Raw genomic sequence first — 26,850 nt, 5'->3', positions numbered from 1 at the left:
ATCACAGATCTTTTGATTGATGATACATCTGTTTTAAGCTTATGGCATAAGATATTTCTACAAAGCAATGATCTGTACACAATGACTTTATAAGACTGGCGCAAGTCACTAAAACAGAGGGAGCTCCCAACCTCCCAAATAAGTCATCTTCAGAGACAGAGAGCAGGATATACTTTCAGGATCAGGAAGAAAATGTGGAACAGTAACACTGTCCTGATCCACTAAGAATTCAGCACTTGCCAACACCATACATCAGACATTATATTTAAAGCAATAGGTTTGCTGCCTAAACTGGGATTAAGTAATGGGATCCTATTGTTGCTAAGGATTGTGCGATAACAAGATACAGATATACTGATTATTCCAGTTGTTAGTGAATTTTCACAGAGTCTGTGCATATTTATCAGTGATTATTGGTGTTTAAACATTTTCCCAGGCTCTGCTCATTTATCAGTGACTATTGGTGATATTTTCAGGTATTTTCTCAGACTCCTCTGTCACTGCCAGGATCTCTCATTAAACGAATAATTAATGGATACAATATCGGGTTGGTGAACTGTGATCTTTCAATAAGCTTCATTGCTACCTAAGTGTCACATCTGGGAATATTGTGCAATATTTTATTTGGAGGAAAGGATAAAATTCTCATCCTACCGGATTGTTACTCTCTGGGGACAGATTTTCAATGCTTCTACGTTTTTATCCCCATAAGTGATCGATGGGCTGAAGGAAGGATAGAGTTTCTCAGTGAATGTCCCAGTGAAAGTGTAGATATGGCTCTTGTTCTCTGAGTTATAAAAGGACACCTTCCCTCCCTCATAGTCCAAGCAGATACGAATCTTTCTGGGCTGCACACTCAGCTCTAAGAGTTTTGGCGGTTTATCACAAGCTAAATACTCGTGTCCACTTTTCAGGTTCACTGTCAAGTACCCATCACCTGGAGTCAGTTTAAATTTCTCCCTCCTGATGCAGGACTCCTTGACTACACCCACATTCCACTCAGTTTTGTTCCCTACGTCCACATCCCAGGAATGTTTCCCTGATGTGAAGCCCTCTGATCCCAAGACGAAGACGTAGGGATCAAATCTCTCTGGATTCCTAGGAAGCTGCTGCCGACTCCCGATGTATCTCACAGTGCACAGGTCCTCAGACAGTCTAAGGGAAGGGGCTGCTGTATTCGGGTCCAAGGTGACTGGAGCTGGGAACAGATGAAGACAAATAAGATGTTAGTAAGACTCACTGTAACCTTCACAGTCGGGTGTAGTGACTAGGAAAGTCAGCAATGAACCAGAATTAGAAATTCATCTTCTCTCCCTCTCTCCCTCCTTCCCTCTCTCTTTCCATTCCCTCTCCACACACTCCTCCTGCTTCTCAACCATTTTTATCTTTCTCCCCTCTCCTCTGTCTCTCTGTATTCCATTCCCCCCATCCCCCTTCCTCACTTCAGTCTCTTTCTCCTTCCATCTCCACAGCAGTTCCTCTCCCTCCCCAGTTAACCAACCCTCTTCCCTTTCCAGCTCCTCTATCTTCCACTTCTTCTCTGCTCCTCGGTCTCCCTTTCATGCTCCGTCTCCCTGCATTTTCTCTCTCTTAGTCTCTCCCGATGTCTCTCAGTGACGGTAAAAGAATAGCAACGTAGATCCCTGTCAGGATGGTGTGTTGCTTGAAGGGGAATTTGCAGGTGGTAATGGTCCCATGTATTTGGTGCCCTTGTCCTTCTCGTGGTACAGGTCTCAGATCTGTAAATAAATAATAAAGCTCCTACATTGGCACTGGCTCAATATATGGAAATCTCCAAGGCTCCAGAGTTTGAAACTGGATCAGGGACACCTCCCTGGAGCAGATAGAAATTTAACAGATTCTGCATCTGCCCCCAAAATATCCCCACTGGAATTTCTGGGCCTGGGCAATTATTCAGTAAAAAATGTCAAATAGAAACAGGTCTGACGATTATTATATTTACAACAGAATAACCAAAGGAAAATTCAGTCATTTACAAAAGAAATGGTTACAAAGAGACAGCTCCCTTCTACTCATAATTGTAAGAGTTGTTGAAGAGCTGGTGTCAGGAAGCTCACACCCACCTGTATTAATCACTGTCAGCATCTTTTTCCACACTCTGTACTGCAGGGAGCCGATGTACTTGCCTACATTTATTAAAGGGTAAACCTTCTGTGGCTCTGGGAGGGGTTGCTTCACTCTGAAACAGGAGATAAAGGTCAGTGTTGGGTCATTCCATGATGAGGGATGAATATGTTAGAAATAAAAGTCAAATCAAGGATGTAAATTTTACCTTTTCTGTATATCCTGAAATCTCTGTGGAAGAAAAGCAATGAACAGTTTAATACTTGGTGAATAATTTGCCACCATTGCCTTTGTGTATATACTTGGGTCCAGTTTACAGTTAAATGCACCAATGCTATTTGCCTTAGTAACCCTCTATGGTCACAGGTTCCACATTCTAATCATTGTCTGGATAAAAATGTTTCTCCTGAGTTTCCTATTGGAACTATCATTGACTACCTCATGTTCATGGCCTCTTGATATGGACTCGCCTTCTATCCTGTGCCATGACCATGGGTCAGAATTCCAAAGTGCCCTGGACTTCTTTAACTTGGAATTTCAAAATGTGCTTGAACCCTGCTAAACAGCAAGCCATCCCATAAGGAATATGTCGCAAATTGCGGATGCACTTTCTTCCTTTTGAAGCACTGAGGTTAGAACACCACTTTCAACTCTACTGGTGCATGCCAGTGGGACTGAACATTGTTGTGCGTACCAGACATTAGCATACTTTGCAGGTCACTATCCCCAAGCCAACATTTGTGTTGCAGGTCATGACTCTCTCTCTCTCTCTCTCTCTCTCTCTCTCAGTCTGCAAGCTAGATGTCAGAGAGATAACAGCCAAATGAAAGAGAGTAGGAGAGCAAAAGATAGGAATGGAGAATTCACTTTGAATTTTGGAATTCAGTCTTGATTGAATAACAGGCGACCTAGAGAATATAAACCATTATGTAAAACAAAGGATCATGAAGATTGACTGCTCACCCGTCAATATCAACACAGCTGGTGACATCTGCAGCATTGGTATCAACATTCAACCCTCTGCCATTTGTGAACAATTCATCGACTATTCCATTTTATTTTACATTTTGGACTCACTTCTTATTTTAAGTCTGCATGTATGTGCATCAGTAATTAATAAACTCACTCTTTATAAACTCAAACAAGTCCAGTTAAGTTTGCTCCTTTTGTGACACAGAAAGGATTTGTTTTTAAATTCGTTTTGTTAATAGAAATGGAGGAGGGGAGCGACTGAAGAAGAGCCAGCTCATCCCTCCATACCCAGAGGCTTAACGGTTTGTTATACCCGTGTGGAATTATAAGAAGTAGGAGAACGTCTCCAGGATCTGGGTGGAACACTGTCAAAACCCTTTCAATAAGGAGACTTCCATCTGTCAGTCAGGTCCTCAGTGTTTTTTTTTGTTAAAAGGTCTCAGCCAATTGAATCTTTCCTGATCTGTTTAAGACTCTGTTATCTCACTTTTTAGATTAGAATCAATCTAAACATTTTGGCACAGACAGAGAACACGGGGGCTAACACCTTCAACATATTGTCTAGCTAAAACCAATTGTTGCAGAATATGAAGAATATCCAAAAGTGTCTTCAGCAAGAGAGTATTTGTATTCTGGAACTCATTACAACATGGAGTAGTTGAGGTAAATTTGCCAAGTTACCTAGATGGGAGGACAGACCTGACTAAGAATGGAATGGGATATGCTGATGGGGTGAGAGAATAAAGTGTAGGTGGAGTCCTGTATGGAGTAGGAAACCAGGCGTGCACTGTGTGCTAGGTACTAGGCTGTGCAAATCAACATAATATCCAGAATTTGGATGGTTCATCCTGCCAAATCTGGAAACTATCCCAAAGAAGGGATGCGGGAAGCAAAACCCATTCAATAAGCAGCTACCTTTAAAAACTTGACATCGTCTTGTTCACTTAGCTCTCGTTTAATATCCTGGAGAGTGACTGAAAGTGATGAGATTTCTTCTGTTATCTTTGCAATCCTCTCCTTCATCTCCTGAATGTTTTTTTCTTTTTCCAGTTTCAGATCTTCCAACACAATCCTCTCCTCCTCATGAAGGAACTGGTGAAGTTTTTCAAATTCGGCTTGAATCTGTTCTTCTGTATTTACACACTGACGCTGTGGAAAACAGTGCAAGTTTAGATTAAATGAGCTTGTCTCTTCATGACCAGACAGAGAAAAGTTTTCCTTCATGATGTACAATCTAGTTAATTGATATTGCATGACAAATCATTCTGAAGATCAAGCTCTGAGAGTCAAGCTGCTGTAAGTTAGATTTCATGGACAACAGGGAAGTGTCAGCAATGATCTGTGATGTGCAAAAGTGAGATATAATTTTGGTAATGGACATTGGACAGTTTTTCTTAAAATAGCAAAATGATGTTAAATGTACCTGAATGTGAGTGAATGTTTTCTCATAATCACTCTGCACTGTGTTACATTCCTGCTGCTTGTCCAGAATCAGTTTCATCAAAGTCCTCAATTTGTCCTGAACAAAGAAAGCTCATTAATTTGTACACGTTTGTGTCAAAAGCAACGAGAACTTTAAATAACACATAGTTGACTTGTTGAACATTCTTTCAGCTCTCATTCGCTTGAGAGGTGACCCAACAGAGTGGGGGTTAAGCTGATGAAGAAGTCGATAGATTGTATCGAGGAACAGAGGATTTAGAAGGTAGCAGTAGGCCATTCAGCCCTTTGAGACATCCGACTGTTCCATAAAATGATGGCTGAATAGGTCCCTACCCAATTCCCTCCATAATCCTTGACGCCCCCTCCACTGTCTAACACATTATCAAGCCAACACAGCCTATTTCAGTGACCCAGGCCCCACAGATTAACAGAGTCCAGAGTGTGGTGCTGGAAAAGCGCAGCAGTTCAGGCAGCATCCGAAGAGCAGGAGAATCAAAGTCTCAGGCATAAAACAACATTAGAGTGGTGCTGGAAAAGCACAGCAGGTCAGGCAGCATCCGAGGAGCAGGAAAAACGATGTTTCAGACAAAAGCCCTTCAACAGGAAGGATGCTGCCGGGCATGCTGTACTTTTCCATCATCACACTCTCGACCCAGAGATTAACAACCATGTGGGTGGAAAAATATCTCAATTCTATCTTCAAAGGGGTTAATTTTAATCTGTGCCCCCTTGTTCTAATCTCTCCAGCAGGGGGGAGGTATCCTGTCAGTACTTGCCCTGTCCTGACCGCATACCCGGAACGTGGTGGGGACTGAGTCTCGGAGCGACGGCTGGCCGAGGGAGCTGATTGGTGAGAGGCGCTTGGCATGGGCTCCGGAGGCGGCTGCTGAGTCGTCGCTTGGGCGCTGTGAGGCCCCCGACAGAGGTACTGCATGGACTGTGCAGCCCGGAGCAGGTCACTGGCGTGGGCTGTAAAACCCAGAAGGTCGGGGGGAGGGTGGACGCTAGCGCTGGTAAAAGAGCGAAGAAGGAAAGTTGGACTTTCTTTAAGTTATCATCCTTTATTTTATTCCGTGAATGGCACCATGTACAAGCGACGGTGCACACTTTTCACTGCATTGAATGGACATGATAATAAGCGATATTCCTATTCATTCATAAGTCCTCTCCGGGATTTGATATTTCAATGAGATCACCCCTCATTCTTTCCAGTCCAGTGCTAAGGGCCCAAATCTCATCCATCCTTGCCGGCTGAGAGTCTGGTACAAGGAAGTTAGTGCTGGGCTACCCAACACTTCTTTGCACAGAGGGAACTGGCTATTTTGAACTCTCTTTGCCCCATCCAAACCTGCCCCAAAGCCAGAGAACTGGGATCTTTTAGACATTTCAGACCTGAGGAGAATAGATTTTTGTACAGTGAGAATTAGACAGGGACAGACAGTTACGAACCCTGCTGATGGTAATAGTGGACAAGTCAGATCTTGGAATGGACACTGCCTTAGACAATAAGTTTTGTGTTTTTGTAGTTTGGTTGTTTCAAAAGAAAAAGGAATAACAAGACAATTTACAGAAATATATGTATATATATATATACACACGCACACGTGCATATAGCATATAGATACCCACATTATATATAAATTGGCAATTCTGAATGCCCTTTAGATAACAGCAAAGAGAGAAACATCCACCCTTTCCTCAACAATATCCTTTACAATCAACCATAGTGAACTATCCACTCCCATTTCTACAGTGCAGAAATTGCCATTTCAGTCTGCACCAACCCTCTGAAGACCATCCTAGCTTATCCCTGTTCTGTAACAACAGCCTGAATTAATGTTAAAAATCACACAACACCAGGTTATAGTCCAACAGGTTTAATTGGAAGGACACTAGCTTTCGGAGCGCTGCTCCTTCATCATGTGGCTTCAACCCTGATGAAGGAGCATCGCTCCGAAAGATAGTGCTTCCAATTAAACCTGTTAGACTATAACCTGGTGATGTGTGATTTTTAACTTTGTTCACCCTAGTCCAACACCAGCATCTCCAAATCAAGAATTAATGTTATTTGAATGTGTATACATAGAAGCACTTTCAACTATTTTATTTGTTGATATTAATTTCATAATGTATGAGACATGTTTCCCTAGTTCTTAGTTTAAACAACTGCTCTAAGTTAACTAAAAATAAAGTACTGCAGATGTTAGAAATCTGAATTAAATGCAGAAACTGCTTGAGAAGTTCAACAGGTTGGGCAGCATCGGGGAGAGAGAAACTGAGTTAACACTTTTGAGTCTGACTTGAGTCTTTTCAAGAACTCTGAAGATGTTCTACAGAAGAATTGTACTGGATTGAAAAAAACTAGCTCTGTTTCTCTCTACGTAGATGCTGCCAAACCTGCTGAGTTTCTCCAACACTTTGTTTTTGATGCTGAACTTAATAATTTCACTGGTCTATGCCAATTCAATCTCATCAGTGACTGAATTCACGCAGAAATCTCTTCACTTCCTTCTCCCAAGTGCGGGAGTATTCCCAAGTTACTGATTGGTATTTTTTATCGATGTGTTGTTTTCACTTTTTGCTTTATTAATATGACACAATAAGTTCGCCTCACAGAATCTGTCTCAGTTAAAATAAGTTGAATTTCCCACTTTGGGCCGATTTTTAACTGAATTTTAGATGTCTAGTGATCATCGTTAATCAATGTTGATGATTTATTGTATTTTCTTATAGTTCGTTGAGAAGCAGCAGTTTAGATATGGTCCATTAGTTAATTAAGCAAAGAAAGGAAATGAACAGTCCATGGCCAGTGAGAATGCTTTATCAATCTTGAAGCCATTCTGGGGAAGATAGGAGCTGAGGCAGTGCACTTCCAAATTCCAATGGTTCTACATCCTTTCGTGGTGGTCTTTGCTCATCTTCTATGGTCCCAGTGTCAACAGCCTTTGCTCCTCTCTCAGGAGAATACTTGGTCTTCCCCCTCATCTCCCTGGCTCTCTCTGCCCCTTCTTCTCCTCCTGTCCCTTCTCATTATAACTTATTTTGGGAGTTGGCCATCAATACCATGTTCATCACCTCTCCTCTTGGCCAAATGGACATTAGACAATTTGACTTCTGAGTCAAAGACAGTTGTCCACTTGTTCATATTGTGACAAAGGTGTGTTTTGTCCTGCTCCAAACACCTCTGTCTATATTCAAAAGCAATGCAATATCTGTCTCCCGATTAAAATTTAAAAAGATAAAAGGCAGCACGGTGGCTGTGGTTAGCACTGCTGCCTCATAGCATCAGCAACCCTGTTTCAATTCCCACCTCGGGCAACAGTCTGTGTGGAGTTTGCACATTCTCCCCATGTCTGTGTGGGTTTCCTCCCACAATCCAAATATGTGCAGTAAAGGTGAATTGGCCATGTTAAATTGCTCAGTGCTAGGTACATTAGTCAGGGTAAATGTAGGGGAATGGGTCTGGGTGGGTTACTCTTCAGAGGGTTTGTTGGGAATCTAAAAAAAATCAATTCAATTTTAGCAACACGGTGGTTTAATGGTTAGCACTCATTGCTCTCAGTGCCAGGATCCCAGGTTCGATTCCAGCCTCAGGTGACTGTCTGTGTGGAGTTTGCACACTCTCCCTGTGACTGCATGGGTTTCCTCCGGGTGCTCCGGTTTCTCCCCACAGTCCGAAAATGTGCAGGTCAGCTGAATTGGCCATGCTAAATTGCCCATAGTGCTATGTGTATTAGTCAGAGGGAAATGGGTCTGGGTGGGTTACTCTTTGGAGGGTCAGCGTGGACTGGTTGGGCCGAAGGACCTGTTTCCACATTGTAGGGAATCTAATCATAAAACATAGGTACTAAATTAGCTTGGAGCAGTTTTTTTTAGCGCAGAAATACGATGCTATTTTCTGTACATTGTTAAGGTGCAAAGATGGTCTTCAGTAGAATGATGTGCTCTTCCTGTCGGATGTGAGAGATTGGGAACATTTCCATGTTCCTGATGATTATGTCTGCAGTAAGTGTGTTTGGTGAAAATCCTACCATATTGCATGGATCAGTTGGAGCATCAGTTAGAGGCAATGAGGAATTTACCGGAGCCAGGGGATGTGATGGATGGTGGTTATAGAAAGGGAGAAAAACTGCAGATACAGTCAGGAAAGATAGGAGAGGGAGGCAGGTAGTGCAGAAGTCCCCTGTGGCTATCCCCATCTTAAAAAGGTATGCGGTTTTGGAAAACATAGGAGGTGATGGACTCTCAGGAGAATGTAGCACAAACAGCCAAGTTTCTCATACTGACACGGGCTCTAACGTAACAAGAGGCATGTCAGGTTCCAAGCAATCGATTGTGATAGGGGACTCTCTAGTCAGAGGCACAGCCAGACTTTTCTGCAGCCGACTGTGGGAAATCAGAATGGTGTGTTGCCTTCCTGGTACCAGGATCAAGGATATTTTGGAGAGAGTGCAGAATATTCTCAGATTGGAGTGAGACCAGCTGGAGGTCACTGTATAGATTGTTTTTCTTTCCTGTGTTATTTGTTCCAATGAGATTCTGAAGGCGGAATATAGAAAGTTAGGCAGGAATTTAAAAAGGAGGTCCTCAAGGGTAGTAATATCTGGATTACTCCCAGTGCTACGAGCTAGTGAGGGTAGGAATAGAAAGATAGAGCAGATGAATGAGTGGATGAAGAGTTGTGCAGAGGAGAAGGATTCACATTTTTGCATCATTGGAATCTCTTCTGGGATAGAAGTGACCTGTATAAGATGGACGGATTACACGTGAAATGGAAGAGGACTAATATACTGGCAGGGAGCTTTGCTAGAGTTGCTTGAGAAGATTTAAACTAGAAAGGTGGGGTGACAGGGATACAGAGGAAAGAGATCATTCTGAGACTGATACAGTCAGGAAAGGGAGCGAGTCAAACAGTCAGGGTAGGCAGGAACAAAGCAGAGATCAAGGTAGGACTGATGAATTAAACTGGATTTATTTCAATGCAAGAGACCAGGCAGGGAAGGTAGGTGAACTACAGACATGGTTAGGAACATGAGACTGGGATACCATAGCAATTACAGAGACGTGCATCAGGGATGGACAGGACTGGCAGCTTAATGTTTCAGGATACAAATGTTATAGGAAGGATAGAAAGGGAGGCACAAGAGGAGGGGCAGTGGCATTTTTATTGAGGGCTAACATTATGGCTGTACGTAGGGAGGATATTCCTGGGAATACATCCAGGGAAGTTATTTGGGTGGGACTGAGAAAGAAGAAAGGGATGATTACCTTATTGGAACTGCACTATAGACCCCTCCCTTCCCCACCACTCCCAAAAGTCGGCAGGAAATTGAGAAACAAATCTGTAAGGAGATCGGTTATCTGTAAGAATAATAGGGTGATAATGGTAGGGGATTTTAACTTTCCAGATATAGACTGGGACTGCCATAGTGTTAAGGGTTTACATTGGGAAGAATTTGTTAAGTGTGTACAAGAAAATTTTCTGATTCAGTATGTGGATGTACCTATTAGAGAAGGTGCAAACCTTGACCTATTCTTGGGAAATAAGGCAGGGCAGGTGACTGAAGTGTCAGTGGGAGAGCACTTTGGGGTCAGCGACCATAATTCTATTTGTTTTAAAGTAGTGATGGAAAAGGATAGACAGGATCTAAAAATTAAAGTTTGAAACTGGAGGAAGGCCAATTTTGATGGTATTAGGCAAGAACTTTCAAAAGGTGATGGGGGCAGATGTTCGCAGGTAAAGAGACGGCTGGAAAATGGGAAGCCTTCAGAAATGAGATAATGAGAGTCTAGAGACAGTATGTTCCTGTTAGGGTAAAAGGCAAGGCTGGTAGATGTAGGGAATGCTGGATGACTAAAGAAATTAAGGTTTTGGGTCAAAAAAAAAGCATATGTCAGGTATAAACAGCAGAGATCAAGTGAATCCTCAGAAGAGTGTAAAAGCAGGAGGAGGAGTATACTTAAGATGGAAATCAGGAAGGCAAAAAGGGACATGAGATAGCTTTGGCAAATAGGGTTGAGGAGAATCTAAAGCACTTTTGTTAGTACATTAAGGACAAAAGGGTAACTAGGGAGACAATAGGGCCCCTCAAAGATCAGCAAGAAAGCCTTTGTGTGGAACCTCATGAAATGGGAGGGGGATACTAAATAAGTATTTACTGTAGAGATAGATCTGGAAGATACAAAATGTGAGATAAAAATGGTGACATCTTGAAAAATGTCCATATTACAGAGGAGGAAGTGCCGGATGTTTTCAAACGTATAAAGGTGGATAAATCCCCAGGATATGATTAGATGTAACCCAAGAACTCTGTGGGAAGCTAGGGAACTGATTGCTGGGCTCCTTGCTGAGATATTTGTATCATCAATAGTCACAGGTGAGGTGCTGGAAGACTGGAGGTTGGCTAACGTGGTGCCACTGTTTAAGAAAGGTGGTTTAAGAAAGCCAGGGAACTTATAGACCGGTGAGCCTGATGTCAGTAGTGGGCAAGTTGTTGGAGGGAATCTTGAGGGACAGGATGTCCATGTATGTGGAAAGGCAAGGACTGATTAGGGATAGTCAACATGGCTTTGTGCATAGGAAATCATGTCACACTAACTTGATTGAGTTTTTTTGAAGTAACAAAGAGAATTGACACAGGCATAGCAGTGGATGTGATCTATATGGACTTCAGTAAGGCGTTCGACAAGGTTCCCCATGGGAGACTTGTTAGCAAGGTTAGATCACGTGGGATAGAGGGAGAACTAGCTATTTGGATACATAACTGGCTCAAAGATGGGAGACAGAGGGTGGTGGTGGAGAGTTGCTTTTCAGACTGAAGGCCAGTGACCATGGTGTGCCACAAGGATTGATGCTGGGTCCACAGCTTTTTAGCATTTATATAAATTATTTGGATGTGAACATAAGAGCAAGTTTGCAAATGACACCAAAATTGAAGGCTTAATGGACTGTGAAGAAGGTTACCTGAGAGTACAATGGGATCTTGATCAGATGGGCCAATAGGCCGAAGAGTGGCAGATGGAGTTTCATTTAGATAAATGTAAGGTGCTGCATTTTGGAAGAGCACATATAACTGTATTTCTATTCTCTGAACTCCCAATAGCTGGGAGAGGTTAAGCTGGGAGCTTTCAAATCTTCATGCTGCACCATTAACAACTAAACTCCTTCTGACTCAAGCACAGAGAACTGTTATCCTGGTGAGGCTGGCTGGCCCAGTTACCATTCAATATCTACTGTCTGCTGGAGCATAAGTTCTGCTTTAAGATTCCCTGGAACCAATTCCCAGATACTGACCTTGTTAATGGCCAATCATCTTGGTTAAGCATACTGTGAACACTTCTTAACAAGCATCATCCTCCAATTAATTTTCAGGCCTGATCTCGCAAAGAGACATGTTTGTTCCTGCATTTCTTACACAAGCTGCTGCTTATCTTCAGCTCACGGGTCACAGCTCCAAACCAAAAATAATAAACGTAAGAAAATAAAACAAACAGAAATTTGTGCAGGTTCCAACTCAATGTTTTTACCGATCTGTTTAAATTCTATTTCTCCTATCCCATTCAGTTAAGCTTTATCTTTAAGGTCAAATATTCTTTTTTGGTTTATTTTCCAACTGCAATTTCTTCTTTTGAAAAATATTACTCTTTGCTCCTTTTGAATGTCCTTCTCTGGGAGTCTTTTCCTGTGGGTGTTCTCTGGTTCACAGGGGCTTTCCTTTCCTCTGTAACTCACCCCTCCCCCTCTCTTTCCATTGAAATCCTAGTAAATCCCCATCTGCTCCTTCAGGAAATACCCAGAGGAATTAATTTTCTTCAGCTTCCTGGTACCTCTTACTTTACTCAGTCACTGAGACTTTGCACCATGGATCAGATTCACTGAGTCATAGAATCACAAAGGTATAGCAACAAAAAGGCCCTTCAGCCCATCAAGTCTGTGGCTGCAAAAAACAAACACCTAACTATTCTAATGCTATTTTCAGCACTTGATCATGTACACCTATCCAAAGCGTACATCTACATTTTAATTAAATGTTATGTGAATTTCTCACTCTATAAACCTTACAGACAGAGTGTTCCAAATTCCCTTCATGGTCTAGGTAAAAAAAAAGTCCTCAAATCCCCTCTCTCTCGTCTGTTCCTTACCCCTTGCACATTGATTTGATGTGAGCCATTACACACTGTTTCTCTTTCTGCAGGTACCGCCAGACTGCTGGATACCTACAGCATTGACTGTTTTATTTATAATCTCTCCCTTTCCATCCCTAGTTCCAGAAGCAGTTATACACAAGGCAGAGCATTCAATAATTGAGTATTAAATACAAGCACATTATTTAACATGGCTTAAATATTCAGCAACACTCAAACCTGACTCTCCGAATGTTCCCTGTTCAGGATTCCATTCTCTATTTTCGGCATTTTATTTTACCCGGTGTCCCCTCACCTTAAACTCTTCAGCAGCTTCGTCCACTGGCAGCACCTCATGGTTTTGATGATCTTTTGAAATCATACAGCTGATGCAGATGAGCTGATTGTCAGTTTGACAAAATAATTTTAACTGCTTTTTGTGTAGGCTGCATTCCCGCCGAATTTCACCAGCTTTCTCAGTTTTTATAAATGTCTCCACGATGTCAGCGAGGATGCGGAATGGTCTCAGGGTCCTGGAGGAAGCCTCCTGTCTACAGACAGGACAAGGGGCAGTGGCCACTTGCTCCCAGTACTGAGTTATACAGGATCGACAGAAACAGTGATCACAATCGATTAAGACAGGATCTTTGTACAGATCATAGCAAACAACACAGGAAAGATCATTTTCCATCCTGAAGGACTGACGATCTGTGCTCTAAGTAAAATATTTATTGGTATAAAGTTTCTGTCCCTGATTTGGAATCAAAGTTCATTTTGTATCACAGTCCAGGTTACGAAAGCAGAGGGAAAACTGATCAGCATAAATACGTTACTAAGGTAGTTTCATCAGCTGGCTGAGTCCCTTGGATTCCTCCACATGGACTCCAAGGCCCATGAACTGTTACAGCTACAAAATGGTGCCATGGGGATATCTTCAGCTAATCACCACAGGTCATGCATTCAGATCCCAACATTTCGCTGCATTAAGTATTTCCACATTTCCCATCTGCTCCATCATTCGCCTAACAAATATTACCAAGTCATTTCAGCTTCACCACAGGAATTCCAGATAAACTCTGTCCATCCCTGGTCTATTATATTCACTGATGTTAACCGGGAACTGGTCACCTATAAAACTTGTACAGTCACTCAGCACTGCTGTCAGGCAGGAATAATTGTGAGAAACTTTATGATAGATCCCAATCTCTTACATTATAAACTCATCACAGAAAAAAAACACAGTTTAAACAGAGAGATGTTCAAGTTATCAGATTGTGTCACAAGTGTCTCAACAAAGTATTGCTGTAAGCTGCTATATACTGTGCCCTGGTTTATTTTCTATGTTTTAAGATGGTGTTGGACAGTAATGACATCTCACAATACTTTTCACTGCATTTGTAACAAATATAACAAACAAATACATGGGACAATAAAGCGATCAGTCAACTTATGTATGTATGGTGAAACACAAATCAATAAAGTTAAGGGAAACCTCCCTGCAGAGATAGAGAGCAGATAAACACGTCAAGAACATTCAGGATCAGAAAGAAATGGAATAGTTACACAGTCCTGATGGCAACGTCAACCCAGCAGACTCTAAAATTAGCCACTGGCTATTATTCTCAAAGCAATAGGCTATTGTGTCTGACCCTATTCTGTCCCTATGGCTCAGATCATTGCTTATTAATATTTGTACATTGTAATATTTGCTTACTAATAAACTCCAATACAGATATCTAACTATTTTCATTGAATCACTGACAGTTGCTTCAAAGATTAGACATTTAGATTACTACATGGATATACTGCATGGCACTGGAGGGTGTGCAGAGGAGGTTCACTACACTAATTCTGGAATTGAGAAGGTTGCCTTATGAGGAGAGTTTGAGTAGACTGGGACTATACTCTTTGGGATTTACAAGAATGTGGGGGGGGGGGATTCTTGTAGAAACATACAAAATTATGAAGCGAATAGATAAGATAGAAGCAAGGAGATTATTTCCACTAGCTGGTGAAACTAGAACTAGGGGGTATAACCTGACAATAAGGGAGAGCAGATTGAGGACTGAGCTGAGGAGGAACTTCTTCACCCAGAGAGTTGTGAATCTGTGGAATTCTCTGCCCAGTGAAGCAGCTGAGGCTACTTCGTTGAATGCCTATCAAGGCAAAGAACAGTAGAGGGATTAAGGGTTATGGTGAGCGGGCGGGTAAGTGGAGCCGAGTCCACACAAGATCTGCCATGATTAGATTAGATTAGATTACTTACAATGTGGAAACAGGCCCTTCGGCCCAACAAGTCCGCACCAACCCTCCGAAGAGCAACCCAACCAGACCCATTTCCCTACACCTAACACTACGGGCAATTTCTGCATGGCCAATTCATCTAACCTGCACATCTTTATTGAATGGTGGAGCAGGCTTGAGAGGCCAGACAGCTGATTCCTGTTCCTGTTTCTTATGCATGTCCCAGACTCTATGGGCATTTCTCAGTAATTGTGGCATTTATCTATGATAATTGCTGTGTAGTGTGTGGGATTTTCCCCATTGTCAGAATCTCACATTCACCAGTGAGTCAAAAGTATGGAGGGGAGGGCTGGAGAGGAAATGGGGGTACTGGACAGCTGATGTCCCAGTAAACCTCCCAGTGCCTATGAGAAGCTACTGGTGCTGAGTCTGAGAATGGTGTAGCAAGCAGAAGACGTTATTTCGAGTTGGAGAAATGGACTGACCCATCATCCTCCTGGATGGTTACTGACTGGGGACAGGTTTTGAGTGGTTCTGGATTTTTACACTCGATATTAAAACCTGGACTGAAGAAGGGGTAGAGTTTCTCAGTGAATGTCCCATTGAAAGTGTAGATATGGCTCTTGTTCTCTGAGTTATAAAAGGACACCTCCCCTCCCTCATAATCCAGACAGACTCGGATCTTCCTCGGATTCATACTCAGCTTTAAATGTTTCCATGGCTCATCACAAGCCAAGTATTCATTCCCATCTCTTAGCACCACTGCCCAATATCCTTTACTCGGACTGAGGTAGATCTGTCCCTTCCTGTTGATGGATTCCTTGGCCACACCGATATTCCATTGAGGCTTGTTCCCCACCTCTACCTCCCAGGAATGTCTCCCTGATGTGAATCCCTCCAATCCCAAAACACAGGGACATCGATCAAATCTCTCTGGATTGTTGGGAAGCTGCTCCCATTTCCCAGTGTTTTTCATGGTGCTCAGGTCCTCAGACAGGAGAAGGTAAAGATTGGCAGTATTAGGGTCCAAGGTGACTGGAGCTGGGAACAGACGATCACAAACAAATGGTTAGTCTTTCACTTGTTGGGAATGAATACATACACAAACAAACAAACACATATATATATGGAGAGTGTGAAGAGCTGCAAGATATTTAACCATTTGGACACATTCTGGAATAAAAAGCACTGATTGTCCTTAATTACTGGAACATATGCCTCTAAATTGCTTAGCAACCTTGGCTGGGACTTTTATTTCCAATACCTAGAGAGTCAGAGAAGGAGAAGCAACAGAAAGGGTCAGACAGCTGCTCTCTTTCTCTCTGCTTCTCCTGTATCAAATCTGGAAACTTAATAAAGTCAACAATTTATATGACCTGCTCAACTACAAGAAAAGGAACTGGGACCATTTGTCCAAGACTTTGAAAGCATCTTGATCCTCCTTCAAACTAAAGCTCTGTTTGAAAGGTCTTTTATCAATATAGAGCGGTCAGCAGTGCGATTTTGTTAACAAGAAACTCAGGAGCATCAACCTCCATCCTTTGTTTCACAGACTCTTGGCCAATAAGGATGTTTTACCTTATTTGTGAAATACCTCCTGAACAGGACCATTCTTCCTGTGCATGTGTGAGTGCAATTGTTTGGAATCAGAGGGGAATGGAGTTCTGATACTGGATTTTGTTTGGATATTAATAGGTCTTGCAATTTGTTTTAAGAATAATTTTTGTATTATAATAAACAGATTAGTTTGAGTTTCGATAAGAAACTTTGTGAAAGTCTGTCATTCTTGATCACAGTACCAAAGAGAAAGAAGAGGTTAACTTGGTAGTCTCCAAGTTAATAGTTTACACTAGTGGTACCATTTGTGGAGCAGTTGAGAGTATCAGCTCATTCTTCCTGTCATGGCTGTAACTTTTACAGCTGCTTAGTGACTGGGAAAATCAGAAATGAACCAGAATTTAAAAATTCATTCCCTGGGGAAGATTTTAAACAGCATATGGACGTACATGGAATAGTGTAAGTTAGATGGGCTTCAGATTGGTATGACAGGTCGGCGCAACATCGAGGGCCGAAGGGCCTGTACTGCGCTGTAATGTTCTATGTTCATTGTTGCATTACTATGTAGATTACAGACCCAACAGGCAAAATATCTTTGGGACAGTTACATTGTATCATACCAAGTGACATTCTGGTATAAAGGTATTCTGAGGAACAAAACCTGAAACATTAACTCTGATTTCTCTTCACAGATGCTGCTGGACCTGCTGAATTTTTCCAGCAATTTGTGTTTTGGTTAAAGGTATCAGCTTCATTGTCAGTTGCTCTTACAGTGTGATGAAAAAGTATTGTGTGTTCAGTTAGTCAGTTGTGATTAGATTAAATTAGATTAATTTAACCAACCAGTCCACACCGACCCTCCGAACAGCAACTCACCCAGAGCCATTCCCCTACATTTACCCCTTCGCCTAACACTACGGGCATTTAGCATGGCCAATTCACCTTACCTGCACATCTTTGGACTGTGGGAGGAAACCGGAGTACCCGGAGGAAACCCACGCAGACACAGGGAGAACGTGCAAACCTCAGACAGACTGTTCCCTGAGGCAGGAATTGAACCAGGTCTCTCGTGTTGTGAGGCAGCAGTGCTAACCACTGAGCCACCATGCCACCCAAAATCATTATGTTATGTACAGTAATATCAGTAAGCACCAAACACCAATAATCACTGAACCCAGACTATGTGCAAATCTGTGAAATTATAGCAATACCAATACTGTTGTTAATAAACTTCAAGACATCTATCTCAACAAGGTTAAAAATTGCACAACACCAGGTTATAGTCCAACAGGTTTAATTGGAAGCACTAGCTTTCGGAGCGCCGCTCCTCCATCAGATGGTTGACAAAAACAGCGCTCCAAAAGCTAGTACTTCCAATTAAACCTGTTGGACTATTACCTGGTTTTGTGTGATTTTTAACTTTGTACACTCCAGTTCAACACTGGCATCTCCAAATCATATCTCAACAAGAACCTACTGTTTTATGGTACATGTTATACAAGTTAAAACATAGGTCAGCATTCAGACGATAGCTTCTACACATAATTGTGAGAGTTGTTGAAGAGCTGGTGTCAGGAAGCTCACACCCACCTGTATTAATCACTGTCAGCATCTTTTTCCACACTCTGTACTGCAGGGAGCCGATGTACTTGCCCACATTTATTAAAGGGTAAACCTTCTGTGGCTCTGGGAGAGTTTGCTTCACTCTGAAACAGGAGATAAAGGTCAGTGTTGGGTCATTCCAGGGTGGGAGAGGGATATGTTAGAAATAAAAATCAAATCAAGGATGTAAGCTTTACCTTTTCTTTGTATCCGTGAATTTCTGTCAAACAAGGACAATTTTTATAGTTAGTCAAGAGAACATTTTATCACGAAATGAAACAAACAAACTGGAGTCAATGGAAAAGTACATTTTAAATATAGAGCGTGATTGAAAAGCCTCATCCTGTCCTTGGTGCAATGTCACTTACTCCACATTACTGGGTCCAAATCTGAGCATCAAATATAAGGGAAGATATGAAGGTCTCAACAGAAAGTGCAACAAAAGTTATGAGAATGGTTCCAGGGATGAAGATTCCATCACAGTGGCTGTTAAACACATCAATGGAGACAGAGGAAAAGCTCTCTCATACAACGAGTGGTTAGGGTCTGGAATACACAATGCCGCCTGAGAGTGTGGGGGGAGGGAGGGTCACTCAAGGGGTTAGAGTCTGGAGTATACTGTCTGAGAGTGTGGGGGGGACATTCAAAAAGGAGTTGGATCATTATCTGATAAAGAAAGATGCGCCGGGTTACAGGGAGAAGACAGGGTGGGATTTGATTAATTGCTTTCTTAGAGGACAGAGCTGATGGCCTGAAGTTGTTGAACTCAGTGTTGCATCCTGAAGGCTGTAAAATGCCTGAACGGAAGGCGAGATGTTGTTCCTTAAGCTTCTGATGGGTTCCACTGGAACATTGTGGAAGAGACTCGGAGGTGATGTAGACCAATATCTGTGTGCAGTGTTAGTATGTGAAGGTTGGGTTTGAGTGTAGCTGGACTCCTGTAAAATCATTTAAGAAGAAACAAGACATCTAATCACAGCAACCCGAAGACTAAAATCAACAGTGATTCAGAATCACCATGAGTAAAGGGAAATTCCTATATCACAGGTCATTGGCGTGCTGTTACTCAGTGAGGTTAATACTCTACATTTTAATGACAGAATCTGCAATTCATCAACTCGGTCAAAGATGCTCTTTAGTCTGTCCGAAACCGGTTGATCTTCCAGCTGAAGGAGCTGACCCTGACTGAGTGTTGTGGACTGGCACATTCCAAGGTCCAGGACTACGTGTTGAGGGACACGCTGAAGCTTGGGGTGGCTGCCGCCAAGGCGCAGTGGGGAAAGACCACCGTGTAACATCTGCCTGCCTAAGCACAGGGGGCCCACACAGTTAGTGGGTTCTGCTGATGCCTCAGCTAAACATATGGATGATAAACGTACAGACCTGTCTATATGAATGATTACTTGATCTCTGCATGCAAAGAAATGGAATGTTTACGTATATATGGCATGACCAATGGTACAGATCATCAAAATATTTTTATGAATAAAGTATATTTTTGAAGTAAAAAAAATCAAGACACTCTCAAAGAAAAGAGGCAAAGGAGAGGAAAATAAATAGTTACTGTTAAAAATGTGATGCTGTCCTGTTCCCTCAGCTCTTGTTCAATATCCTGAACAGTGACTGAAAGGGATGAGATTTCCTCTGTTATCTTTGCAATCCTCTCCTTCATCTCCTGAGTGTGTTTCTCTTTTTCCAGTTTCAGATCTTTCAACACAATCCTCTCTTCCTCACGGAGAAACTGGTGAAGCTTTTCAAATTCAGCTGTAATCTGTTTCTCTGTTTTTACACCTTGGACCTTTGGGAAATAATAATCAGATCGAACAAAAACAAATTAAAATATTGTTCAGCCTGAGAAACTTTGAACAACAATCTGGGACATTCTTGAAATCAAATCAAACTGCAGCTCATTTCAGAATGTTATTGAGAATAGCATTTCCAATCTGGTTCATCCTCACTGAGGTCATTTGAGATTTCTTCAAATATAGGGATAATTATTCTTTAATGGATGAAACAAAGCATGATTTTACAGAACCACTCATAATTTATGAAGACTTCTGAAAGGCTGTTCAGCCTGTGCAGATTTTTTCATTTGTGAATATAGTAGAGAAAAACATTTCCAATCTGATTCCCAAAACAAATAATTTATTGTTTTCTTTTAAATACAATGAAATTATTCTCTAATGCAGTGAAAGTACATTAATTTACCTTTCCATAGAACAGGTTATAGATTTATTCAGCAGAGCAATAACGGATGAGAAAGTTGTTGAATTCCTGAATTATCTCACTGAGGACTAGGTTAAAAATCACACAACATCATGTTATAGTCCAACAGGTTTAATTGGAAGCACTAGCTTTCAGAGCGTCACTCCTACTATAGCACCTGTTGGACTATAACCTGGTGTGGTGTGATTTTTAACTTTGTACACCCCAGTCCAACACCGGTATCTCCAAGTCATGACTGAGGACTGGAGCATACGGAGGATCCCGAGTTATAGTTTCAGTGGAAACTTCTTCTCCATGCCCACCCGAGCATGACCTCATCACCAAATCACCCCTCAGCCTTTGCTTTCCCAGAGAAGAGAGCCAGAGCCCATTGAATAGAAACATTCAAAACTAGGAGTGGGCCATTTGGTTCAATGAGCTTGCCCTGCCATTCAACATGATCATGCTTTCCCGCCTTCTCCCCATCCTTTACTCCTAAGAGCAATATCTAACCACTTCTTGAAAGCATTCAATGTTTTGGCCTCCCCTACTCAACATGGCAGAAAATTCCACTCTCTGAGGTGAAGACATTTCTGCTCACCTCAATCTTAAATGGCCTACCCCGTATCCTTGTAACCTGCTGGTTCTAGACTCGCCAGTCATTAGATTAGATTACTTACATTGTGGAAACAGGCCCTTCAGCCCAACAAGTCTACACTGACCCTCTGAAGAGCAACCCACCCAGACCTATTCCCCTACATTTACCCCTTCACCCAACAATTCACCTAACCTGCACGTTTTTGGACTGTGGGAGGAAACCCACGCAGACATGGAGGAGAATGTGCAAACTCCACACAGACAGCTGAGGTGGGAATTGAAGCCGGGTCTCTGGCGCTGTGAGGCAGCAGTGCTGACCACTATGCCACCATGCCTTGCACAGCATGGCCAATTCACCCAACCTTAGAAACATCCTTCCTGTGTTTACCATGTCCAGCCCTGTCAGAATTTTATCAGTTTCTATAGGATTCCTTCTCATTCTTCTAAACTCCAGTGACTAACAAATCCATTCTCTCTTCATATGTCCACCCTGCCATCCCAGGGATCAATCTGGGAAATCTTCCTTCCTCAGATAGGGAGACCAACACAGCACACAATATTCCAGGTATGGTTTTACCAAGGCCCTGTACAATTACATCAAGACAACCCTGCAGCTGTAGCTACAATGAGGACCAGCAACTGTCTGTCCACTTTCCTGCCCGCTGCCCCCCAGCATGTTTACTTTCAGTGACTGGTGTACGAGCACACCCAGGTCTCATTGCACCTCCTCCTTTCCAAATCTATCGCCATTCAAATAATAATATGACTTCCTATTTTGTATGAACAAACTGGATAACCTCACATTTATCTATATTATGCGGCATCTTTCCTGATAGGTGTAACCTCTCAGTTTGAGCACCATTCTGGTTTCTACCATCTCTTTACCTTATCTGCAGTATGAGGATGAGAGTGCTGCACGAAGCAATTTTACAATTCTAGACAGGGTATCAAACAATGCAACATCAGAAGTACCTGAATGTGGGACAATGTTTTCTCATAATCACTTTTCACAGTTTCACATTCCTTCTTCTTCTCCTGAATTGGCTTCAGGGAGGTTTCCAGTTCCTCCTGATCAAAAAAACATCAATGAATTTGGGTTTTTTTCCAGAAATAATGTCTAAAGGTTAAAGGCTATACAGATAAAATTCAACCTAATAGCTCTCAGGATTTGAAACAGCAAGACAAGTGGCATTTCACTCAAAAACAGAGTAATTACAAAAATATGCTTTAAGCATCGGGAGCCTCTCAAATCCATATCTGTTATTTATTGCTGTATTTTATTTTACTCAGTGTCCCCTCACCTTCAACTCTTCAACAGCTTCTTCCACTGGCAGCACTTCGTGGTTCTGATGACTTTTGGAAGACTGACAAACCAGACAGATGAGCTGATTGTCAGATTTACAAAATAATGTAATCTTTTCCTTGTGTCGGCTGCATTCCTGCTGAATTTCACCACCTCCACCGCTTTTTACAAATGTCTCCACGATGTTGGAGAGAGTGCGGTTGGGTCTCAGGGTCCTGGAGGAAGTCTCCTTTCTACAGACAGGACAGCAGGCAGTGTCAGCTCTCTCCCAGTACTGGGTCACACAGGATCGACAGAAGCTGTGATCACAGTCAAGTAAGACAGGATCTTTATACAGATCATGGCAAACAGCACAGGAAAGATCAGCTTCCATCGTGAAAGGCGGATCACTGTGCCGTGATAGCACGGTGTTAAGTGAAATATTTACCTAGTATTATTTCCTGATTTCAGCAGCAGCATTATAAACCACAGCCCAGAATAGGGCGGGGAAAAGTGAGTAATATCAATGGATTCTTGATAAACAAGTTTGGTTCCCTTATGTCCCTCCCGGAATAAGAACAGAAGAGCTAGGAGCAGAGTAAACAATTCAGCTCCTTAAGCCTCTTCTGTCATTTAATATGACCATGACTGATTTCATCTCCATCTCAACTGCACCTTCCTACCCACTCTGTATAACCCTTCAACCCTTTAACTAATTGAAAATCCGTGTATCTTCTTAAATTTGCTCCACGTCCTGGCATTCACTACACTCTGGGGTCATGAATTCCATAGTTTCACCACCCTTTGAAAGAAGTAATTTCTCTTTATCCCTGTTTTAAAGATGATACTCCTTATCCTCAAACTTTCGCTCTAGATTACCTCACAAGAGGAAACATCCTCTCTATATCTGCTTTGTCAATCATCTTTAGCATCTTATATCGTTCAATTAGATCTCCTCTCATTCTTTTAAACTCCAGAGAGTATGGGCCTACACTGCTCGAGATCTCTTCATAAGACAACGCACTCATCTCTCGAATCAATCTAGTGAACCTCCTCTGAAATGCTGACAACTATATCCCTCTTCAAGTAATAGGACAAAACCTGACCACTCTGCTCCAGGTGAGGCCTCATGGTGCCTTATACAGTTGCTGCAACATTTCCTTACTTCTATACTCCGTTTCCTTTGTGTGAAATGCCAAAATTATACTTGCTTTTCTGTTACCTGCTATACCTGCACAGGAGTTTTCTGTCATTTTTGCATGTCAACACCCAGATCCCTCTGCATCATAATGCCCTGAAGTGTCTTCGGATTTAGAAAACAAACTGCCTTTCTATTCCTCTGACCAAACCAGATAACTTCACACTTATCCATTTCCAATTCCATCTGCCAAATGTTGGCCTATTCAGCTTACTGATCCATTTCCATTTGTAAATTTTCTTATTTCTTCATTGCAACTTACTTCCCCAACTATTTTAATGACATCTGCACATTCTATCCCTGAATCTAAGTCACTAATATTGATTGTAAATAGTTGGGACCCGATTCCTGAACCCTGTGATGTACCATTAGTTACATGTTGGCAATCAGAAGACGCCCCATTTATCCTGACTCTCTATTTCTGTTGGTTAATCAATCCTCTATACTAGATGATAAGTTGCTCCAACCCTGTGAGATTTTAGATTTTATTGTCACATGAACCCAAGTACAGAAGTACAGGAGTACACTGAAAAGTGTATAGTGTCACCACACATGGTGTTATCTTTGGTACCAAGGTACTTAGGGACAAAAATGTCTTAGGTATGAAGTAGTAAGAGAATTGAGAGCTAAAAAGTTAAGCACGTAAGGTAATGAAGAGTTCCAGGTGTTACTGTCGACATTTTTCTTGCATGTGCCTGAACCTGGCCACAGAGCTAAACCCTAGCTGCTTTCAGCGTACAGACCTGGCTCATACACACACAGACTAGAGTGCAACCAAAGTGGCAAACAGTGCTGATTTCAGAAAGTAATTTAGGATTCAGGAAATTAGTGCTGTTTGGTGACAGAGTGGGTTGGAGGGGAATCTGGAAGCTGTGATGATGCTGTCACTTTAAAAAGATTATTTTGTCTTCTGGGGTTTTTTTCAAAAGCGATTGTAAAGGCAGAGATGCTGAAATGTCTATTTTAACAATGGCCCAGGAGTGGCCAGTTCTCCCAGTTCAGATTTTTATTTTGAGTTTAGTTCAGTTGTAACAGTCACAGGAGCTGCTGCAGTGCAAAAAATTCCATGCTTCGGATGATGATCCCTGGCTGACTTTTCTCTCCAAAAATTCTCCTGTCTGTAAGAACCCGTTTGCGCCAAGGGTTGTGTTTACGGGATGTTACAGGAATAGGAACAGCTCCTTCATTAGGTTGCTGTGTTGGGTCAGTTAAATTTTCCACTAGTTAAGTTATTCTAAATTGTGTTTTCCTTTGTTCGTGTTTCAACTGTGGTGTTTAATTAAGTTCTGTTTTGCTTAAAGCTATGTTATTTGACCTGCTGCATCACACCTGGAATATCAACTTCACAACTGCCTTTAACATCAGAAATAGTTAGGGTCTAGGCTACTTTCTTACAGTATTTTGTGGGAGTCAGGCTTTTATTCCATCGAACCCAGGTTGAGCTGTGAGAAGACCGGACAGGTTGGAGTGTGAAATTTGGCAGCAGTGGTTTTAAATTAGTATCACTCATTGATTGACACAAGGCTGGTGAGCGTAAGATATGGTGGTTTGCATGTGGAATGAACTTCCAGAGGAAATGGGGAATGTGGGTACAATTACAATTTTTAAAGAACGGCAGATGGTGGAATTGGAGTTCAATAAAAACCGGGTAGTAAGGAGCTAATGATGAGCATGAAACTATTGCCGATTGTCAGAAAAACACATCTAGGTCACCAATGTCCTTCAGGAAAGGAAATCTGTCAGTCATTCTCACTTGGTCAGGACTACACCCGACTCCTACACATGACTCCAAACCCAGAGCAATGTGGTCACTTCTCAACTCTGGGCAATTAGAGATGGGCAATAAATACTGGTCTAACCAAATACCCTAAAAGTGAATAATAATTAAAAAAAACCATGGGGAGCTATGGGGCAGACCTCAAAGATTTGCAGGGGGAAAGAGGTCACACTTGAAGGAGTGTAGGAGCTGGGAAAAATAAACAGTGAGCAGGAGGATCAGGCGGCATGAGACTTGAGAAGTGGGAATGTCGACAAGAAAGACATGATGTAAGGTTAGGGTTCATGCTAATAGCTGAATACAATATAACTTTTTTTTGTTTTGTAATGCACTGGACCCCAATACAGGTAACCTGTCAGAGTGAATGAGGTGAAGGGAATTTGCATAAATTCACAATGACCTACCATGGTAACACATGCCTGAAACCAGTGTCCATTTGTTCTGTAATCCTGCAGGGTTTTATAGAGCTCTTGGGGTGCAGTGGCAGTGTCTCTACCTCTGAGGCAGGAGGCCCGGATTCAAGTCCCACCTCCTTCAGATGTGTGGCATGGCACATCTGTGCAGGTTGATGAAAAATACTTAGCCTGAGTTTGGAAGAGTGATCGCTCCTCGTCATGATACTGCTTCTGCCTTTCCCATGTAACAGAGTAAAGGCTCCTGTTTGAAACACTCTGGCAGCATCTGTGGAGGCTGCAGCCTGAATCAATGTTGTTTGTTAATTATTATCACTGTGTTCAGTTGTTCTGATTCTGACCATTTCGAGACCCATTCGGAAAAATTCTCCTTCTGACCCCACAGATCCTTCTGGGTGGTTTCAGCTTTCTTGGTCTGCTTTTATTTTGGTTTCCAGCATCCACGGTATTCCATTTTGGTTTTTAAAATGTTGCTGCTAGTTGAAGTAATGAGCATTCACAGTTCAATTCCTTAACATTACTCAATTTTCTCTTCGACTCAAATGAATAGAAATAGCCTTAACTCACATTTAAACAAGGGGACAATACCACTAATGGATGAATACCAGTAACCGTAAAATAATATAAATGGAGGTATATAAATCTACATCATAATTAATAAACACACTGTTTAAAAAGTGACCATCAGTAAATGGATGCTGTGGGTTAAATACACCCTCAGACAACTCAGAGATTACTCAGGTAAAACTAAAAATAATGCAGACATTGTGGAAGTCCCTATGTTACTAACAATCTACCCAAGAAGGCCTACTCAACTCAAAGATTAGCTGGTGTGAGTATTAAACACCAACATGTTAATACTGCTAACACAGGAGGGTGAGCTCTGCCTATTCACTATGTGTTTTTGTGTGTGTATATTACCTCTCGTGAGCCTGAAAACTGTAAGCAGTTGAATCAAATTGCGCAATGCAGAAACCTTGGCTAACTCCATTGAAGACAGGATTGAATTCTCCATTCCAGACAAACAGCTGGGTGTATCTTGTGCTGCAGACTGGCGTTATCAGCCATCCAGTCCAACGCACGTGTGGTGTAAGTAAGTACTGCCGCAGGGGCTGAATGAAACGAGTTCTGTTGAGGGAGAGGAACAATTAAAACATTTCCAACTACGCTGGAGAGATTTGATAGGTCTAGGATTTTAGAACTGCTCCTGAACCGCATTTAAAAGTACCTGTACCCACTCCAGCCAGGAACTTGTGGTTTGGAAATATCATTTACTCAGAAAATGTTAGAATAGGCTTCTGGACAGTGAAGTGGTGTCTGTGGTCTCCCAATACCAGCTAGTCCCGGGGGG

The 26,850-nt window shown here is 42.0% G+C and overlaps 2 protein-coding genes across 2 annotated transcripts; both read right to left on the bottom strand.

The window, feature by feature from the left end:
- Window positions 1-650: 650 nt before the first annotated feature.
- Window positions 651-13,322, bottom strand: LOC132832929 (zinc-binding protein A33-like). Its single transcript, XM_060851171.1, has 7 exons — window positions 12,922-13,322; window positions 5,288-5,469; window positions 4,481-4,576; window positions 3,973-4,206; window positions 2,294-2,316; window positions 2,085-2,200; window positions 651-1,198 (listed from the first exon to the last, which is right to left on the bottom strand). The coding sequence occupies exons 1-7, from the start codon at window positions 13,313-13,315 to the stop codon at window positions 651-653; spliced, it is 1,593 nt and encodes a 530-aa protein (XP_060707154.1). The 5' UTR covers window positions 13,316-13,322.
- Window positions 13,323-13,914: 592 nt separating this feature from the next.
- LOC132832382 (zinc-binding protein A33-like) lies at window positions 13,915-22,547 on the bottom strand. The gene is made up of 6 exons (XM_060850332.1): window positions 22,131-22,547; window positions 21,802-21,897; window positions 19,592-19,825; window positions 18,225-18,247; window positions 18,016-18,131; window positions 13,915-15,909 (listed from the first exon to the last, which is right to left on the bottom strand). Exons 1-6 carry the CDS (start codon window positions 22,503-22,505, stop codon window positions 15,326-15,328), a joined length of 1,428 nt encoding a protein of 475 aa, XP_060706315.1. The 5' UTR covers window positions 22,506-22,547; the 3' UTR covers window positions 13,915-15,325.
- Between the last annotated feature and the right edge of the window lie 4,303 nt (window positions 22,548-26,850).

The sequence above is a fragment of the Hemiscyllium ocellatum genome, chromosome 35 (genome assembly GCF_020745735.1).
Source record: "Hemiscyllium ocellatum isolate sHemOce1 chromosome 35, sHemOce1.pat.X.cur, whole genome shotgun sequence".
NCBI lineage: Eukaryota > Metazoa > Chordata > Chondrichthyes > Orectolobiformes > Hemiscylliidae > Hemiscyllium > Hemiscyllium ocellatum.
Note: the sequence above shows the minus strand (reverse complement) of the source record. Positions and strands in the feature narration are given on the sequence as shown.